This window comes from Heteronotia binoei, chromosome 11 (genome assembly GCF_032191835.1).
Source record: "Heteronotia binoei isolate CCM8104 ecotype False Entrance Well chromosome 11, APGP_CSIRO_Hbin_v1, whole genome shotgun sequence".
In the NCBI taxonomy this organism is placed as follows: domain Eukaryota; kingdom Metazoa; phylum Chordata; class Lepidosauria; order Squamata; family Gekkonidae; genus Heteronotia; species Heteronotia binoei.
This window is the reverse complement of record NC_083233.1, coordinates 35,219,330-35,232,928: the sequence shown is the minus strand read 5'-3', so window position 1 is coordinate 35,232,928 and position 13,599 is coordinate 35,219,330. Positions and strand designations below refer to the sequence as shown.

Genomic DNA, 13,599 nt, shown 5'->3' with positions numbered 1-13,599 from the left:
TTTAAAACAAAGGACTGGTTATTGAGAAATATCAGCGCTTGACAACAAGGCCCATTCAAAAATCTTCCTTGTAAAACCATAGAGGATACACCATTTAATCTTGCAAATAGAAAAGCTCTACAGTAGTTCAAACTAGTAAATACATAAAAGGAGGTAATATCTATTTTCATTACTGGAACAAAGGAAGGCATGTTGTAAGGAGCCAAAATAGTAAACTAACATTGAACTTTTTTTTATAAACAAGGCAAAATTCTTTGAGAGTGACAAAATTTGATCACAACTATCAGAACTCTGAATTCTTCTTAATACAAGCGGTTCCATACAATGCATCTAATTCTTTTTCCAACAGGGCATTATATGCTGCCGTCATTTCAAAAGATATTATTACAAATCCCCTAAATATAAATGAAACTCACAAGATCTGTTTCATGCTCCAACAATCCACTGGGTGAGAACAGTAATCACAAATGCAGGGTCTTTACTGTGGTGGCCCTAAGGGTGTAGAATAACTGTCCTTGCCTTCAGAAGAGCTATATGGTGCATCTTTAGACAGCTATGCTGTCAGGCTGAGGCTAAGAAAACCTAGGTTCAAATCCTTACTCAGCTATAAAGCATACTGGATTATATTGGGCCATTCTCTTCCTCAGCCTAACCTACCTCTCACAGTTGTTGGGAGGATAAAATGAAAGAGGGGAGATCCATGCACACTGCCCTGTATTCCTTGGAAATAAGAAATGTGGCATCACCATTTCTAGTGGGGTTTTGGAGGGCCAGGCTAGAGAATAGTTGATAAAGCATGCAGTTCTGATGCTATCATATTAGCCTTGGCTCATTTCCAGCTTCTGATTTTGATTCTGAAACCCCCAGCTGGCCAAACAGTGGTTCTGCAACAGGGCTCTTGTATAAAATTATTCATATCTCCTCATCTATTACACCCTATCTTGGCATCCCTTAATAAGCAAGACTCTGAAACCAGATGTACATTACTGTATTTGCAATTGGTCTCTGGGATCTTGCTCACTTAGCTTAACTGGGTCACCTTGCCTTGCAGCACAGCAGATCAAAACAAGAGCAATGAGTGAGACCAGTGCTCCATTTAGTCCTGCATCTTGTTTCACACAGCAGCCAACCCATTCCCCTGAGGTAAAAGAAACAGAACAGGAGATTAAGGCCTTCCCTGCACTAGTATTCAGAACTTTGCTGCCTCTGTCACCATGGCCATAGGCAGTGATTGACTTACCTTTTATGAATCCACCTAATCTCCTTTTAAAATCTACATTTTTTACTTTGTAAAAGCTACGTAGTTCTCAGGATAGTCAATGCCTGAGCAGGAGACTATCAAAAGCCTCTTTCGGTTCCCAAAGGAAGAGCATTTTGTGTTGCATACCTTTTTTACACTGTACAGATGTCACTGCTTAGTTCAAAAGAGGCAGGGAAAACAGCAGACTGTAAAAGTTAACTTATCAGGGTTTTATTTTCTGTACAGCTTCTGTATAAAAAAAACTAGATGGGTAGGCACCTACCCAGGAAAATAATAATAATTTTAAAAATCTTCACCATATCTGAGCCATGTTAATGCTTTTATATACACTCCCTCCACAGGCGGCTACCTTGAGAAGGACAGGTTGCTTGCCAGTAACTTAAGTGTTGATTGAGTACTTCCTGGGAATACAACAGGGAATTTCAGAAGATGTTAATCCTTCCCAGAAACCAGAACAGTCCCATCTTTTACGCTGATGACCAACAAAGTGCCTTTTAAAGATGTATCTGGATTTCAAGTGGCACGCCAACAGGATGGGAGTTACTGCGGTTTTCTTCCTTTTCCAGAAATGTCTCAATGATTACCACAACTCAGTGTTTCTTATTTGAACTGATTATCGATTAGTGTTCCTTTCATCTTGGCCTTCTTGGCTTCCAGTTCAGCCTAATTTAAAAGTAAGAAGGGAGAGAAAAAACTGCATTTGTTGTTGTTGTTGCTTTGCACACTAATATCCCATCAAATGAAACAGAAGCAGAGGGAATTCAAGGAATCCTGGTGTTCTTCAGAAAGCTTATTAGGAGCTCCTCATTGAGGTCATTAATGGGGGACAAGCTTCTCAGAAAGCCCACTTGCTCAATCCAATTTTCTCCTGCAATATCCAGCTTTCAGGAATCTGCTGGTTATGTTGGATCATGCTGGTTATATTCTAAGCATTCTGTTCACAGTGAGGTCCTGAAAGCTTGGCCAGTGTTCCTTACTACTGTGCACTCCAGGCCATGTCTCAGACTCTTCTGCGGTGCACTATGGTTCTGTAGCAGACATGTGGGCTGGAATGAACTGGGATGTTAAAATAGCCCTGGAATGAACTGAGCCAAGTGGCCCTGCAGGGTCAACTCAACTCAAACCAGAACTACAACAATGACCACAGGCTCACCACAGAACTACATACTTTCTCAGTGTTGCTGCTGCTGCCCATTATGCAAGCTGAACAGATTCTGTGGGGCCATTTGGCTCAGTGCACTCCTGGCCACCTGCAGCCCTCCAATAACTTTTCTGGCAAGTTAAAGGGATGGTCCTTTGCTGCATTCTAAGGTTCCCTGCCTGATATCAACAGCTTACAAGTTTGCAAGCTGCTGCTCTATCAAACCAGCCAGTGATTCACAGGCAGCACCAAACTTTTGTGTTGGAGGGGGAAACACTCCATGTCTTTGAGCATTATGCCTCTTTCTTACTCATTTTTTGCCCTCTCACCTTTGAACTAATTGGCTGACCCAATAGAAAAGATAATTTCATCAATCAAATGCCTCCTCCCACATGCTGATGTGTCACCATGCTCCAAATAGTTGGAGCAATCCCAGCTTTCCCAGTAGCAACTATTATCCTTCCAGAGTTAATATCTTCTACCTATCATTTATTTCAGAGTTTTCCTGGTGACAAGTAGGCAGAAACAAAATTTCCACACCATCATATCAATGTTATGCAGCAACTGGCAAAGATCATTGCGTCTAATACATACCCTTAAGATAGATCCAGGTGGGCAGCTGTGCTGGTTTGAAGCAACAGAATAAAGTTAGAGTCCATCTTTAAGACCAACAAAGTTTTATTTGTCTCTAAATGCCTCCATCATGTTATATGCTAATTTGCTTTTCAACCCTGTAAGTTTGAATGGTTGACTCCCATTTCATTGTATCTTAAGAACTGTGTGTGCATACACACACAAAAGCTTATACCTTGAATAAAACTTCGTTGGTCTTAAATGTGCTACTGGACTCTAACTTTATTCTGTACCCTTAATGTGTGCTATTTTAAAGGCCAAAGGCTTGGTTACAAAAGCATGAACTAGCATGGCCCGGTCAGCCAAGCCTATGGGTTAGATCCAACTAACTTTTCCCAAAACAGAAGGGGTGAGGTCATTGCCATCAATTCACACTTCCTGCTGCAGACCCCCAGTTTGCCTCTCATGCTGTTTCTGTGGGTCCCTGTCCCCAATGAGCATTTTGGGGAAAGCAGTGGGCTGCAGTGAGAGGAAGGAATTTTCTGTTCTACAAAATTGCCTTGCATGAGAGGAAAATTAGTCTGGATCCAACCCTAAGAAAGGAGAGAGTTTGCAAGCCAGATGTAGTGGATTGAAAGCCCTCTTGGCCACTATGACAACCTGCTTTTCAAAACAGCAAGGCTGAGTCCATGCAAACTCCCAAGTTCTTAATCTGCTCTACAAATGCCAACTCTGCTCCCTCCAAAAACAAATGGCTCTAAAGCCTTCCAAACCACCAGCCTTCCTGACCAGCATCACCTTCATCTTGCCTGGACTGAGCTTTCAACTTGTTCTGCCTTAGTACCTTGTCTCAAAGCAAATGGAAAAGGTGTGGGGAAGGGTAAATTTACCAGCTCCTGCAGCCTCCTCTTGCTCATGCCTTTCCGTTCCAGCTGCTTCTCAATCACCTTGGCGTTTTGGGCATAGGAATCAGCAATTTCTCTCTGAAAGACAGACAAGACCATCAGCAGAGTAACCTTGTAGCTAAACACAGTATCACTCTACAGGACTCATAACAAATATTAATATAAGAGTCATGAACTGTGGAAGGAAGGTTCCTTATAGGATATTGCAGTCTGGGTGGGGAGATATCGGGGACACAAGGCTGGGGCCTAAAGAATCATCCAACTAATTAGAGGGCTCAAAAGAAATTTGGCATTGTTTTCTGGACAACAGCCCTCCTCCTCACCCCAGTTGAATAGCCAAAGGCTTCTAAAATTGAGATAAACTGCAAAAGTGAACTGTGATGTGGCACTGTGTGTATGCGAATGTGTAGAGTTACCATATTCTGAAAAGCAAAAGAGAGGACATTTTCCTGACTACTTCAAACAAGTGATCACTGTGACAGATCTCATTTTAAATATGCCTACTATTTAAGCTGTAATAATTCCTACTAACTAGAGATATTCCTAACCTTCCAACCCCAAAAGAGGGCATTTTCATCAGTTTCTTAAAAGGAGACTAAAAGAGAACGGACACAAAAAAAGAGAGGTAAACCTATGTGTCATGTGTAAAGAACACACATCCAAGGAACAAGAAGGCCTGAGGCAGGATCCCAAGAGCTGAAATAAAGGCAAAAACTGCAGAGATGAAGGACTTGCATATTGTTCTGAAACACTGCCTTGCATCCATCTGTGTTCAGGGCACTCACATTTTATTAAAAATTCTCCTGCTCCTGCCCAAAGGCCCCATTTATGTTGTTCCTGAAGGTCTACTGAATTGGGGGATGGCCTTGCTAAGTTGTAGTGGAAGGGGAGAATCAGTGAAAAATCACCACTCCCTTCTTTAAAAAACTTATGGTCACTGAGGTTTTCTTAACAACGTGATGGATACAGGCCAATACGTCACAGAAGTCCACCAGGATGTTGCTTGCAGCTGTGGGAAAAGCAGAGGAAACTCACCGCTTCAATCTCCTCCTCCTCTTCATCAATGGTTGAGACGGTGACTGAGCTGAACTTGCCCATGTCCTTGGTCCGTTTGGTCATCATCACCTGGGAACCCAAAAAAGAGGTTCATTAAGTCCTTTGGATGTGACTTGTGGCATAGAAAACATACGGAGCACTCCTACTTTGCCGCACTGGAGGAGCATCATGGAAGTCTAATGCTGAGAAGAGAAAAGCGTCCCCCTTAGGGCATTCATTGGAGCCATATGGGAAGCCCCAGCTATAGAAACAACCAGCTGTCCCAGCAACAGTGTGCAAGGAAGCAAAGGCAACTCTTCCTCCCAAAAGTCACCCAAGTATGACTAGGAGTCAGTGGGCCAGAATGAAGAGCCACACCAGCACCCCAGTCAGCCAGTGGAGGGAAATGCTGTTGGGACACTGGGGGGAGGCAAGTTCCTTACTGATGATGATTCCAAGTCTCTTGGAACAAGAAAAAGGGATTGATGAAGTTAAAAAAAAACAGTGTGGCATAAAAGTTAAGAGTCCTGGACTAGGAGCTGGGAGACTCAGGTATGAATCCCTATTCTGCCATGCAAACTTGCCTTTTGATCTTGGGCCAGTTACACACTCTCAGCCTAAACCACCTTACAGGGCTGTTGTGAGGAGAAAAAGGAGGACAAAAGAATGAGGTAAGCCAAAGGTGGGATACAAATGAAGCAAATAAAGAAATAAAACCAGATTGAGTTGTGTTATCTAAAGCTCAAGGCCTGTGAGTTTATCATTATAAAGGATTAAAAAAAGATACAAATCACAACAGTCCAGAGAGGCTCTAGTTCAGAAGTGGCCAAATTTGGTTAAGAGCCACAGAGAATAAAAGTCAGATGCCTTCAGGAAGGGAGGGAGGGGCAGAAAGAAAGCAACTTTAACTTTAAGTCCATTCTCCAAGCTGCTGGGTGGCTTGGCTTGGGGAAGTGATTTAAAGAGAGAAATGTCTTCTCCAAGCCAGCTGATGAGGCACTGAAAGCTTTGAGAGCCACACAATAAGCGTGGAAGAGCCACATGTGGCTCCCGAGCCACAGTTTGACCACCCCTGCTCTAGTTCTTGGGACCTCAAATGTAGCATCTATTATTTTGCTCCCTGCAAGGTGTTACAATCATGGCATGCATCACTCTACCTTCTTGGGAGGCTCTTGTTTCTGGGTGTAAATGTTTGTTTTTCCAAATCCCTGTCCAAATTTGACTACAGCGCCATCAACAATGAACGTCACTGGGGCATTCTTCTGTTGATGCTGGTAAAAGAGAAGCAGCCCACACCTGAGGAAGAAAATATTGTGTAAAAAGAAAGGAACAAATAGTTTGTTTTAATCTGACATTCCAGCAGAATCAAGTTGATATATCTGGAGTGGGTGTTGCTCCATTGTAATAACAAGCAATAAACCAGGATGGTAAACAATTTCCTGGTTTACAAGAAGTTGACTACAAACAAAATAAGATATGTGAATTACTATAAATGTTGGAAAGCGGTAGATGAATGCCAGCATTATGTTAATCATTCTCAACATTTATACATGGATATAAGAATGTTATGCTGACAGTTAGGAATACTGAAGCAATTTTTGAGCCATGATCTAGGCAAAAGTCAAATCTTTATCTAGCTGACCTTCTTAAAAACAACAGCCTCCAGGATCGTTTGCTGGTAAATCAAAGTGTATAAACACATATTGATGTACATTAGCATGCAAGAAACCATGCCTTCTGAGTGATAGCCTGAGGTATCACAGTAGATACAAACATGGAATTGAAGATGAGACTTGGGAGTATGCAGCCCTTCCTACAATGTATTCTGAACACATCCTGCTGGAGGTACTTACTTTCCACATTTTTTCCTGTATTGTCGTTCAATGCCTTCTGGCCTGCAGAAGAAAAACAGGCAGAACTTACTATGTGAAGACACTGGAGTCTATATGCTGTTAAGCTGAACACATCAAATACCCCACTGTGAAGAGAAGTGAACTGAAACTTGCAGTTTTGCATATTACCAGTAAATTCAAAACATATTTGATAAAAGCAGATGCTGGGGAATGTAGATCTGGATTTATATTGTTACATTGTCTTTTATCCATACCATACCCAACCTTTAATGGCATAATGGAATCAGATAAAATACACAGAATATAAAAATTTAAACATTGGAGATAAAATCAAAACGAAACCGAGCTTACAGATGCATTCAAACATGGTCAGAATTAAATTTAAGGATGTCAGCCAGAAATTTTGCCACAGCCTCACTAACCACCCCTTCAGTATCACTCAATAAATAATAACAGGGTGGCAGAATAGACAAATCTGGGGAAAAAGAAAGCTTGCCAAATAAATCTTTACGGAGGTTATGGTAAAGAGAACAATCAAGCAATATATGCTGGATTGAGTCAGGAGTATTCGCTCCACAGGAGCAAAGTCTGTCAGCTAAAGGGATTCGCTGATATCTCCCTTGTCAAACTTTGGAGGGAAACACATTTAGTCTAGCCAACATAAATGCCCTGCGATGACTTGGAGTGGTTAAGTCTGATAGATAATTGGGCATTTTGCCACAGAAAGCATAAAGACCTAAGGAAGCATAAAGACCTAAGGAAGCAAGGGTCAGTTGGCCGTTATTTCGTTTCCTCCGATTCCCACAGTCTCAATTTAATACATCTGAAGATATATGACTCAGAGGTAGAAAAATCATCCACCTCTAACCCCAATTGATTGAGTTTGGACAGAAGCACTGCTGTCCAGGATGAAATATATGGGTCTCTTTTCATACAATCAAGAAGACGGTTAGGATCTGTTCTAAAGTGAATTTTGAGCCAGAATTTAAACACTGCAATCCAGGCTTTTGTCTCCACCAAAGACTGATCCACTTCAGAGCAGAGAGCAAAGTAGGACACACATTTTGGCAAACCAAGAATTTGTCTAAAGAATGAGGCTTGAATGCCCTCCACTTTCCTGGTAAAAGCTGAGATCCATATAGGGATGCAAACACAAGAACTGTACTAGAACAACAACAACAAAAGAGAAGATATTGGGATCAGCCAGTGAGAGGCTGTGGAACCTATGGGAGGTGGGGAGGAGTATTAAATGGAGCGAAAGTTTGTCATTGCCTCAGACAAGGTTTGGGGGAAGCAACAGAGAAATGGAAAACAACCAGATTAGTTAGGTAGTTACACTTCACCCAATGAAGGAAAAGAACTCAGACATCTAAACTATAGCTACATAAGGCTCAGGGACCAATAAAGAGGGAGGAATAGAGCCAGTATCTTGTGTTACTTTAGGGGAACAGTAGGTTAGGGACTTGTGAGGGGACTGAGAGAAATATCCTAAGAGATACACTAACCATATTTCAATAGGTAGAGATTGAGTTTAAGGAGGACTTCCAACAAAATAATTATTTCACTCTCTGACAGAAATAGCATGAGTTCAGTAAACTTGTGGTTGGGTGGATCTGTAACTGTTTTAAAGCAGAGTTCTGCTGTCCATTGCTGTAATAACCAATACTCTACTACATTCCATGAATTAGCCACCGAACTGTTAAGCACTAGGCCTTTCTAAAAAAGAGATAATAAAGTTTGTTGGTGTTGATGTGACTCACTCCAAGAGAAGGGGAGATGGACGTACCAGATATTACCTCAATTTCCAATTCTACCTCCCCAGGCTTCTCTGTAACAGCAACATGTACTCCAGCGTAGTTATTAGTTAAAATTTCCTTATCAAAGATTTCAGGTTTTCACAGCTGGTAACATCATTAGGGTTTGTAGACTCTTTCGGGATCAAGTGCCGTGTTCTACTGGAGAAAGTTTTCCTTCCGAAAGAGTCTACAAACCCTAATAAAATTTCCTTATTAACCTACTGCAACTCATGCCATCATTAAATCAACTTGATCCCTTTGTTAGGTGTGACAGGGTGGGGAGCTCAGAAAGTGCCTGACTATCAAATAGCCCTACCTTGCACATTTTAAAAAGTCTACAAGAGGGTGCCACCACTGCTACAGAATATCTTTCTGCAAACTAGGGGACATCCCAATTTTTCAGAAAAATATAAACACTTTAATAAAGGTTAAAGGCTAACCCTCCCTAACCCTGTCTATACATTCATACAGTAACAATACTGTATGAATGTATAGACAGTGCTGAGGGAAAAAACCACCAAGCAAAATTTTTGGGTTGTCAGAACAAGCCAAAAGGAACCCAATAACTTGGTCTGCTTTGAAGAAGGAGGTGATTGTTGGAAAAGGGTGAACAGAAAGGATATCTGGAAAAGGCAGCTGGAGACAGGGCAGGAGAGAGGAGGAGGAAGGGAAGCAAACAAAGGATGTGGAGCTAGAGGAGCTGGGGGTGGGAGAAGTGGTAATGGCAAGGGCAGGGGAATGTGGGAAAAGACGAAGCACTTGACCATCATTGTGTATTGCATTGTTGGAACTTGCCAGTGGAGCCTGAACAAGCCTACCTGCGAAGATAAACATTTTCCTCCTCCTCAGTGTTACAGAATTTATGAGCATGTTTGGCAGCATCAATCACCCGGGCTCTGTCTCGTGGTCTCATGGGCAGCTTCTCGAGCTGACAATCTGTAGAAAACACACCAGTCAACTATCATGGCAGGCATAGAAATGAAGCTTAACTGGCAAGCCCTTTTTCTACAGCAGGAGACATGCAAAATTTTGGCCTGCAGACATGCCCTCGGTCACTATGCTTTTCACAGAAGTATTTGTTTTGTATTATTTTCTATACATTCTATTTTCAGTAAAAATAAAACCCCACTCTAACAATGCCATATAAGCTATGTCAATAACTACTGGGTTTTTCCCCACAAATGGAGGCTGTCTACACTAAATCTTTAGTTTGCCAGTGATGAAAACAAGTCATGAGATCACATATTAAGCTGCTTTATACTGAATCAGCTTACTGATCTATCAAGTTAAGTATTGTCTACTTTAACTGGCACAATGGTCCAGAGTCACAGATCTTTCACATAATTGACTGATACATCTTTTTAAATTGGAGATGCCAAGGATTTGAACTGGGACCTTTCGCATGCAATGGACATACTCTGCCACTGAGCCATAGTTCCTCTCTCTGGATATCCTCCATCTAGATACAAACCATTTCATAATGTCCTACAGAACAGAATTTAAAAATAAGAAGTGTTGGGTCAAGGCTGCTAGGAGGAAATTCAGGCTGGAATCAATGAGAGTGGAACCAACAAGTTTGAAAATAAAAAAGCAGATTAGTCTCTTCGCTGTCCAAGCATTTACTCTCTGTATATTTTCCTATATCAAAATAACATGTTACTGTAACAGTCCATGACCATCATGGATCCATCTTCTAGCACAACATGCTGTTTCCAGCTGTGACCAATCAGGTGCTTTCCAAGAGGTCCAGCAGCAGAGCATGAAGTCAGTAGCCTTCCCTCACTACCATTACACCTCGCTAGCCATTGGTATAGAGAGATACATTGCCTCCGCTGGTGGAGATTCTAATAACCTTATGGTGGAAATGCAGCTATAAACACCAACAACTGTACTTTATTTTATTTTCACATGGTACTCTAAGATATAGCTGTATCTAATACTCTTCTACACAGGGCTCATTTTGTAGAAAAATTGATGGTGGAGCTCATTAGCATAACTCATAAGAATATGCTGCCCCCCCCCAGCCAAAAGCAACTCAATGCAAGAAATCCAGGCGAGTGAGGACTGCTTGGGCTGGCAAGAGATGTTATCGCTCACCTGGGGCTCTCCTTGGCTGCACTCCCCCTCCTAGGGGCGGATTAAGGCTCAGTGGTGCCCTAAGCACTGACCAATCTTGGTGCCCCCCCTCCTTTCCACACTGACCCAGTCTATTTTAGTTGTTGACCTGTCTGACCAGATATACAATGCAGGTTGCAGCAATACAAAAATTTATTCATATGATAACACAATATACTGTACAAACAAAGCCAAGTTTGGGCTACATAAAGTTCTACAAAAATGCAATACAACATCTATTTTAATATTTCACAAGTTAAATATATCAAAGTTCCAATATTCATGACCTGAAAGGAATTTTTCTACATTTCATTTTCGCAAAATCACTGATAACATCCTCAAAATTAATACTTCTCAGAATGTCTGCTTCAGTTGTTAATATACACAGTGAGTTGAGTCTTCCTTGAAGCATAACTGGTCTATTTGGGTTTTTTACGTTTCAGTTGTGAGAAAGACCTCTTTGTTGTGCAGTTGGTGATCATTAATGTTAAAAATATTAAGGCAATTTCAACATCTTGAAAGGCACTCTCTAGTTTGTCTTTTGTAATTGTGTTGTAACGTTCCATGTGACTGAAATATGTTTTCTTGGTTGTTTTAAATTTGGCTACATCATTTTACTTTTAAACACAGCCTATGACACTGCACCTTGCCAACAAAAAATAGAAGATAACGCTAGGGTGCACCATGATGAATTTGCACTAGTTTTATCAATTTTCTTTCTTTTCACCCTTTTCCCAACTTTGTGGTGTCCCCTTTGGCCCTGGTGCCCTAAGCACGTGCTTAGTCTGCTTAATGGTTAATCCGCCGCGCTCTCCCCCCACCCTCCTCAAACGACCAGCAAGTGCCCAAAATCACATAAGTGGAGAAAAGGTGGCATGGGCTTCTCCAGGAGTTAATGAGGGCTGCTGGGAGTGTGGCAAAGCTCCTAGTGGCTGGCAGGCTACCCACTCTCCTAATCCAGGGATTGTTATGCAGCTGCGCCTACTATTCCATGCTCAAGGGAAGTGGGGAGGAGGAGGGGGAACCATCCTGTGAGCTCCTGCTGAATTCAAGGCCTGCTTCTACAACCACTCAAAGTAGGGATTCATAAGGAAATTACGCACTATATGGAACTGTTGTCATATGTATAACCATTTGTTCTGGATCAACCACGGATCATTTCTGTGGGGTGACACATATTTCATCGTCAAGAGAGTTTTTAGAAAGTCCTTAATCGCCCCCTCCTTTGTATAGATGGAATGAAGCTCAAATGAAATCCGCGGGGCTTTCCCGCGAGTAAACGTATAGTTTGGCTTGGTTGCCGGTCCCCGCCACACACACCCCGCCCCCCGACTCACCCAAAACCAGCACCATCTGTCCACACAGGCAGTAATAGACATGCAGAGGCTTCTCGCCATCATCGTATTCCTCGCGGTCGCGCGTATCCGAGCAAACGACAGAACGAGACACCACTTTAGGCATGGCGGACCACCGGAACGCAGCGCCAACAGACAACCCGGAAACAAACGCTTCCTGCGGGGTCAGCCCCGCCTTCTCGAGGGCTGAAACTGGAAGGAAGAGCTGCCCCGCTGCTTCCGCCCGGCTAACTCGCTTTGCAGCCTCTAATACTCAGCGTAAAGAACAAAGTAGGAGTCAAGTTGTACCTTTAAGACGAACCAAGTTTTATAAAGAATGTAAGCTTTCGTGTGCTCTAAGCACACTTCATCAGACGAGGAATCAGGTACAGTCAGCAGAGCGACGTATAGCTGGTAGGCAGTGGTTTAGAATGCAAAATGGGACAGATTTAAGATCCAGTGACAGAATAGTAAAATTAACAAATTAAGCAAATCTTTGAACTGGGTAACATAAACGTGAGAAACCAATAACAGTAACATGTCAGATTGTGAGAATGTCTGTTAATCACTCTATTGTTATAAGCCTGAGCCAAAATAAGGGTATTTCTTACTCAGAAGTTTATCCCATCCAACTAATTTAACTTTTAACATGTAACATATATATAGTTTGCCACTAGAAGAAAAATACATTAAAATATAGTGGAAGATGGGTTTAGTATATGTAATGAGATAAACAGCCAATATCCCTGTTTGAGTATGCCAATACAGCTAAAAGAGAAATGCATTGGATAGTGATGTTCTTGTCCACCTAATTTACTTTTTAACATGTAAACATCATTCTAGTTTGCCATTAGAAAAAAAGAATACAATGAACTATAGTGAAAAGGGGTTAAGTATATGTAATGAGATAAACAGCCAATATTGCTATTTTGGGTATGTCAATACAAAAAATTATTCTGATACACTATTCTAAAAGAGAAATACATTGGAATACTGTGGATGTATAACTATACAAAAGAGTTCTATGCAACAGACCACGTGCTGCCAAGAAGGTGCTGGGGCTCAGGTCTGTGTGAAAAGCCAGGTTCCACATGGAAGCCTCATGCTAAGAACCTGGAGCAGTGTCTTAGCTTACCCAGCTTGTTCCAAACACCCCTTCTAATGAAGAGTTCTGGAGAATGTGCACATTATTCTGTGTTATTTTGTCTGATTGGGACGCAGGAAGTATCCCTGTTTGGGGATTTTGCTTTTGTTCCCTGTTGTTATCTCCGATCACACGTACTGAAGAATGCCGTTTCAATCCAGTTTCAGTGCACTTTCCAACTGAATTTTACTGTGTGGACTGGCAAAATCCAGTTTGAAAGTGCACGGAAAGTGGATTGGAACTGCATTATTTAGCAGGTGTGATCGCTGCAGCCCATCTATGTTCTTGTGGAAACTCTGTAGGGAGACACTTTGAGCTTGCACCCTTCTCCAACACTTCCATCAGCCCTGATTTCCTTATTTATTGTTTTTTGTCTTCTCGAGGAGCTGCAGTTCCGCAGTTATATGCTGCCAATACTGAAAGTGAGCAATCTTTGACTTTT

At 41.8% G+C, this 13,599-nt stretch overlaps 1 protein-coding gene and 1 long non-coding RNA gene across 2 annotated transcripts; both read right to left on the bottom strand.

Moving 5' to 3' along the window:
* Nucleotides 1–1,455: 1,455 nt before the first annotated feature.
* Nucleotides 1,456–12,281, bottom strand: STEEP1 (STING1 ER exit protein 1). Its single transcript, XM_060250389.1, has 7 exons — nt 12,017–12,281; nt 9,383–9,500; nt 6,769–6,810; nt 6,073–6,211; nt 4,916–5,005; nt 3,866–3,958; nt 1,456–1,924 (listed from the first exon to the last, which is right to left on the bottom strand). The coding sequence occupies exons 1-7, from the start codon at nt 12,138–12,140 to the stop codon at nt 1,862–1,864; spliced, it is 669 nt and encodes a 222-aa protein (XP_060106372.1). The 5' UTR covers nt 12,141–12,281; the 3' UTR covers nt 1,456–1,861.
* LOC132579754 (uncharacterized) lies at nt 10,815–11,475 on the bottom strand. The gene is made up of 2 exons (XR_009555988.1): nt 11,407–11,475; nt 10,815–10,915 (listed from the first exon to the last, which is right to left on the bottom strand). It is a non-coding gene; the product is annotated as an uncharacterized LOC132579754 (long non-coding RNA).
* Nucleotides 12,282–13,599: the final 1,318 nt, after the last annotated feature.

What these genes read in the sequence shown, in the direction of transcription:
- STEEP1 (XM_060250389.1), bottom strand. Translation starts at nt 12,140, where the DNA reads ATGCCTAAAGTGGTGTCTCGTTCTGTCGTTTGCTCGGATACGCGCGAC. An exon ending in ACAGATGGTGCTGGTTTTGG is followed by an intron (nt 9,501 to 12,016) that starts GTGAGTCGGGGG and finishes TGTTTTCTACAG; the next exon opens with ATTGTCAGCTCGAGAAGCTG. An exon ending in TACAGGAAAAAATGTGGAAA is followed by an intron (nt 6,212 to 6,768) that starts GTAAGTACCTCC and finishes TTTCTTCCTCAG; the next exon opens with GTGTGGGCTGCTTCTCTTTT.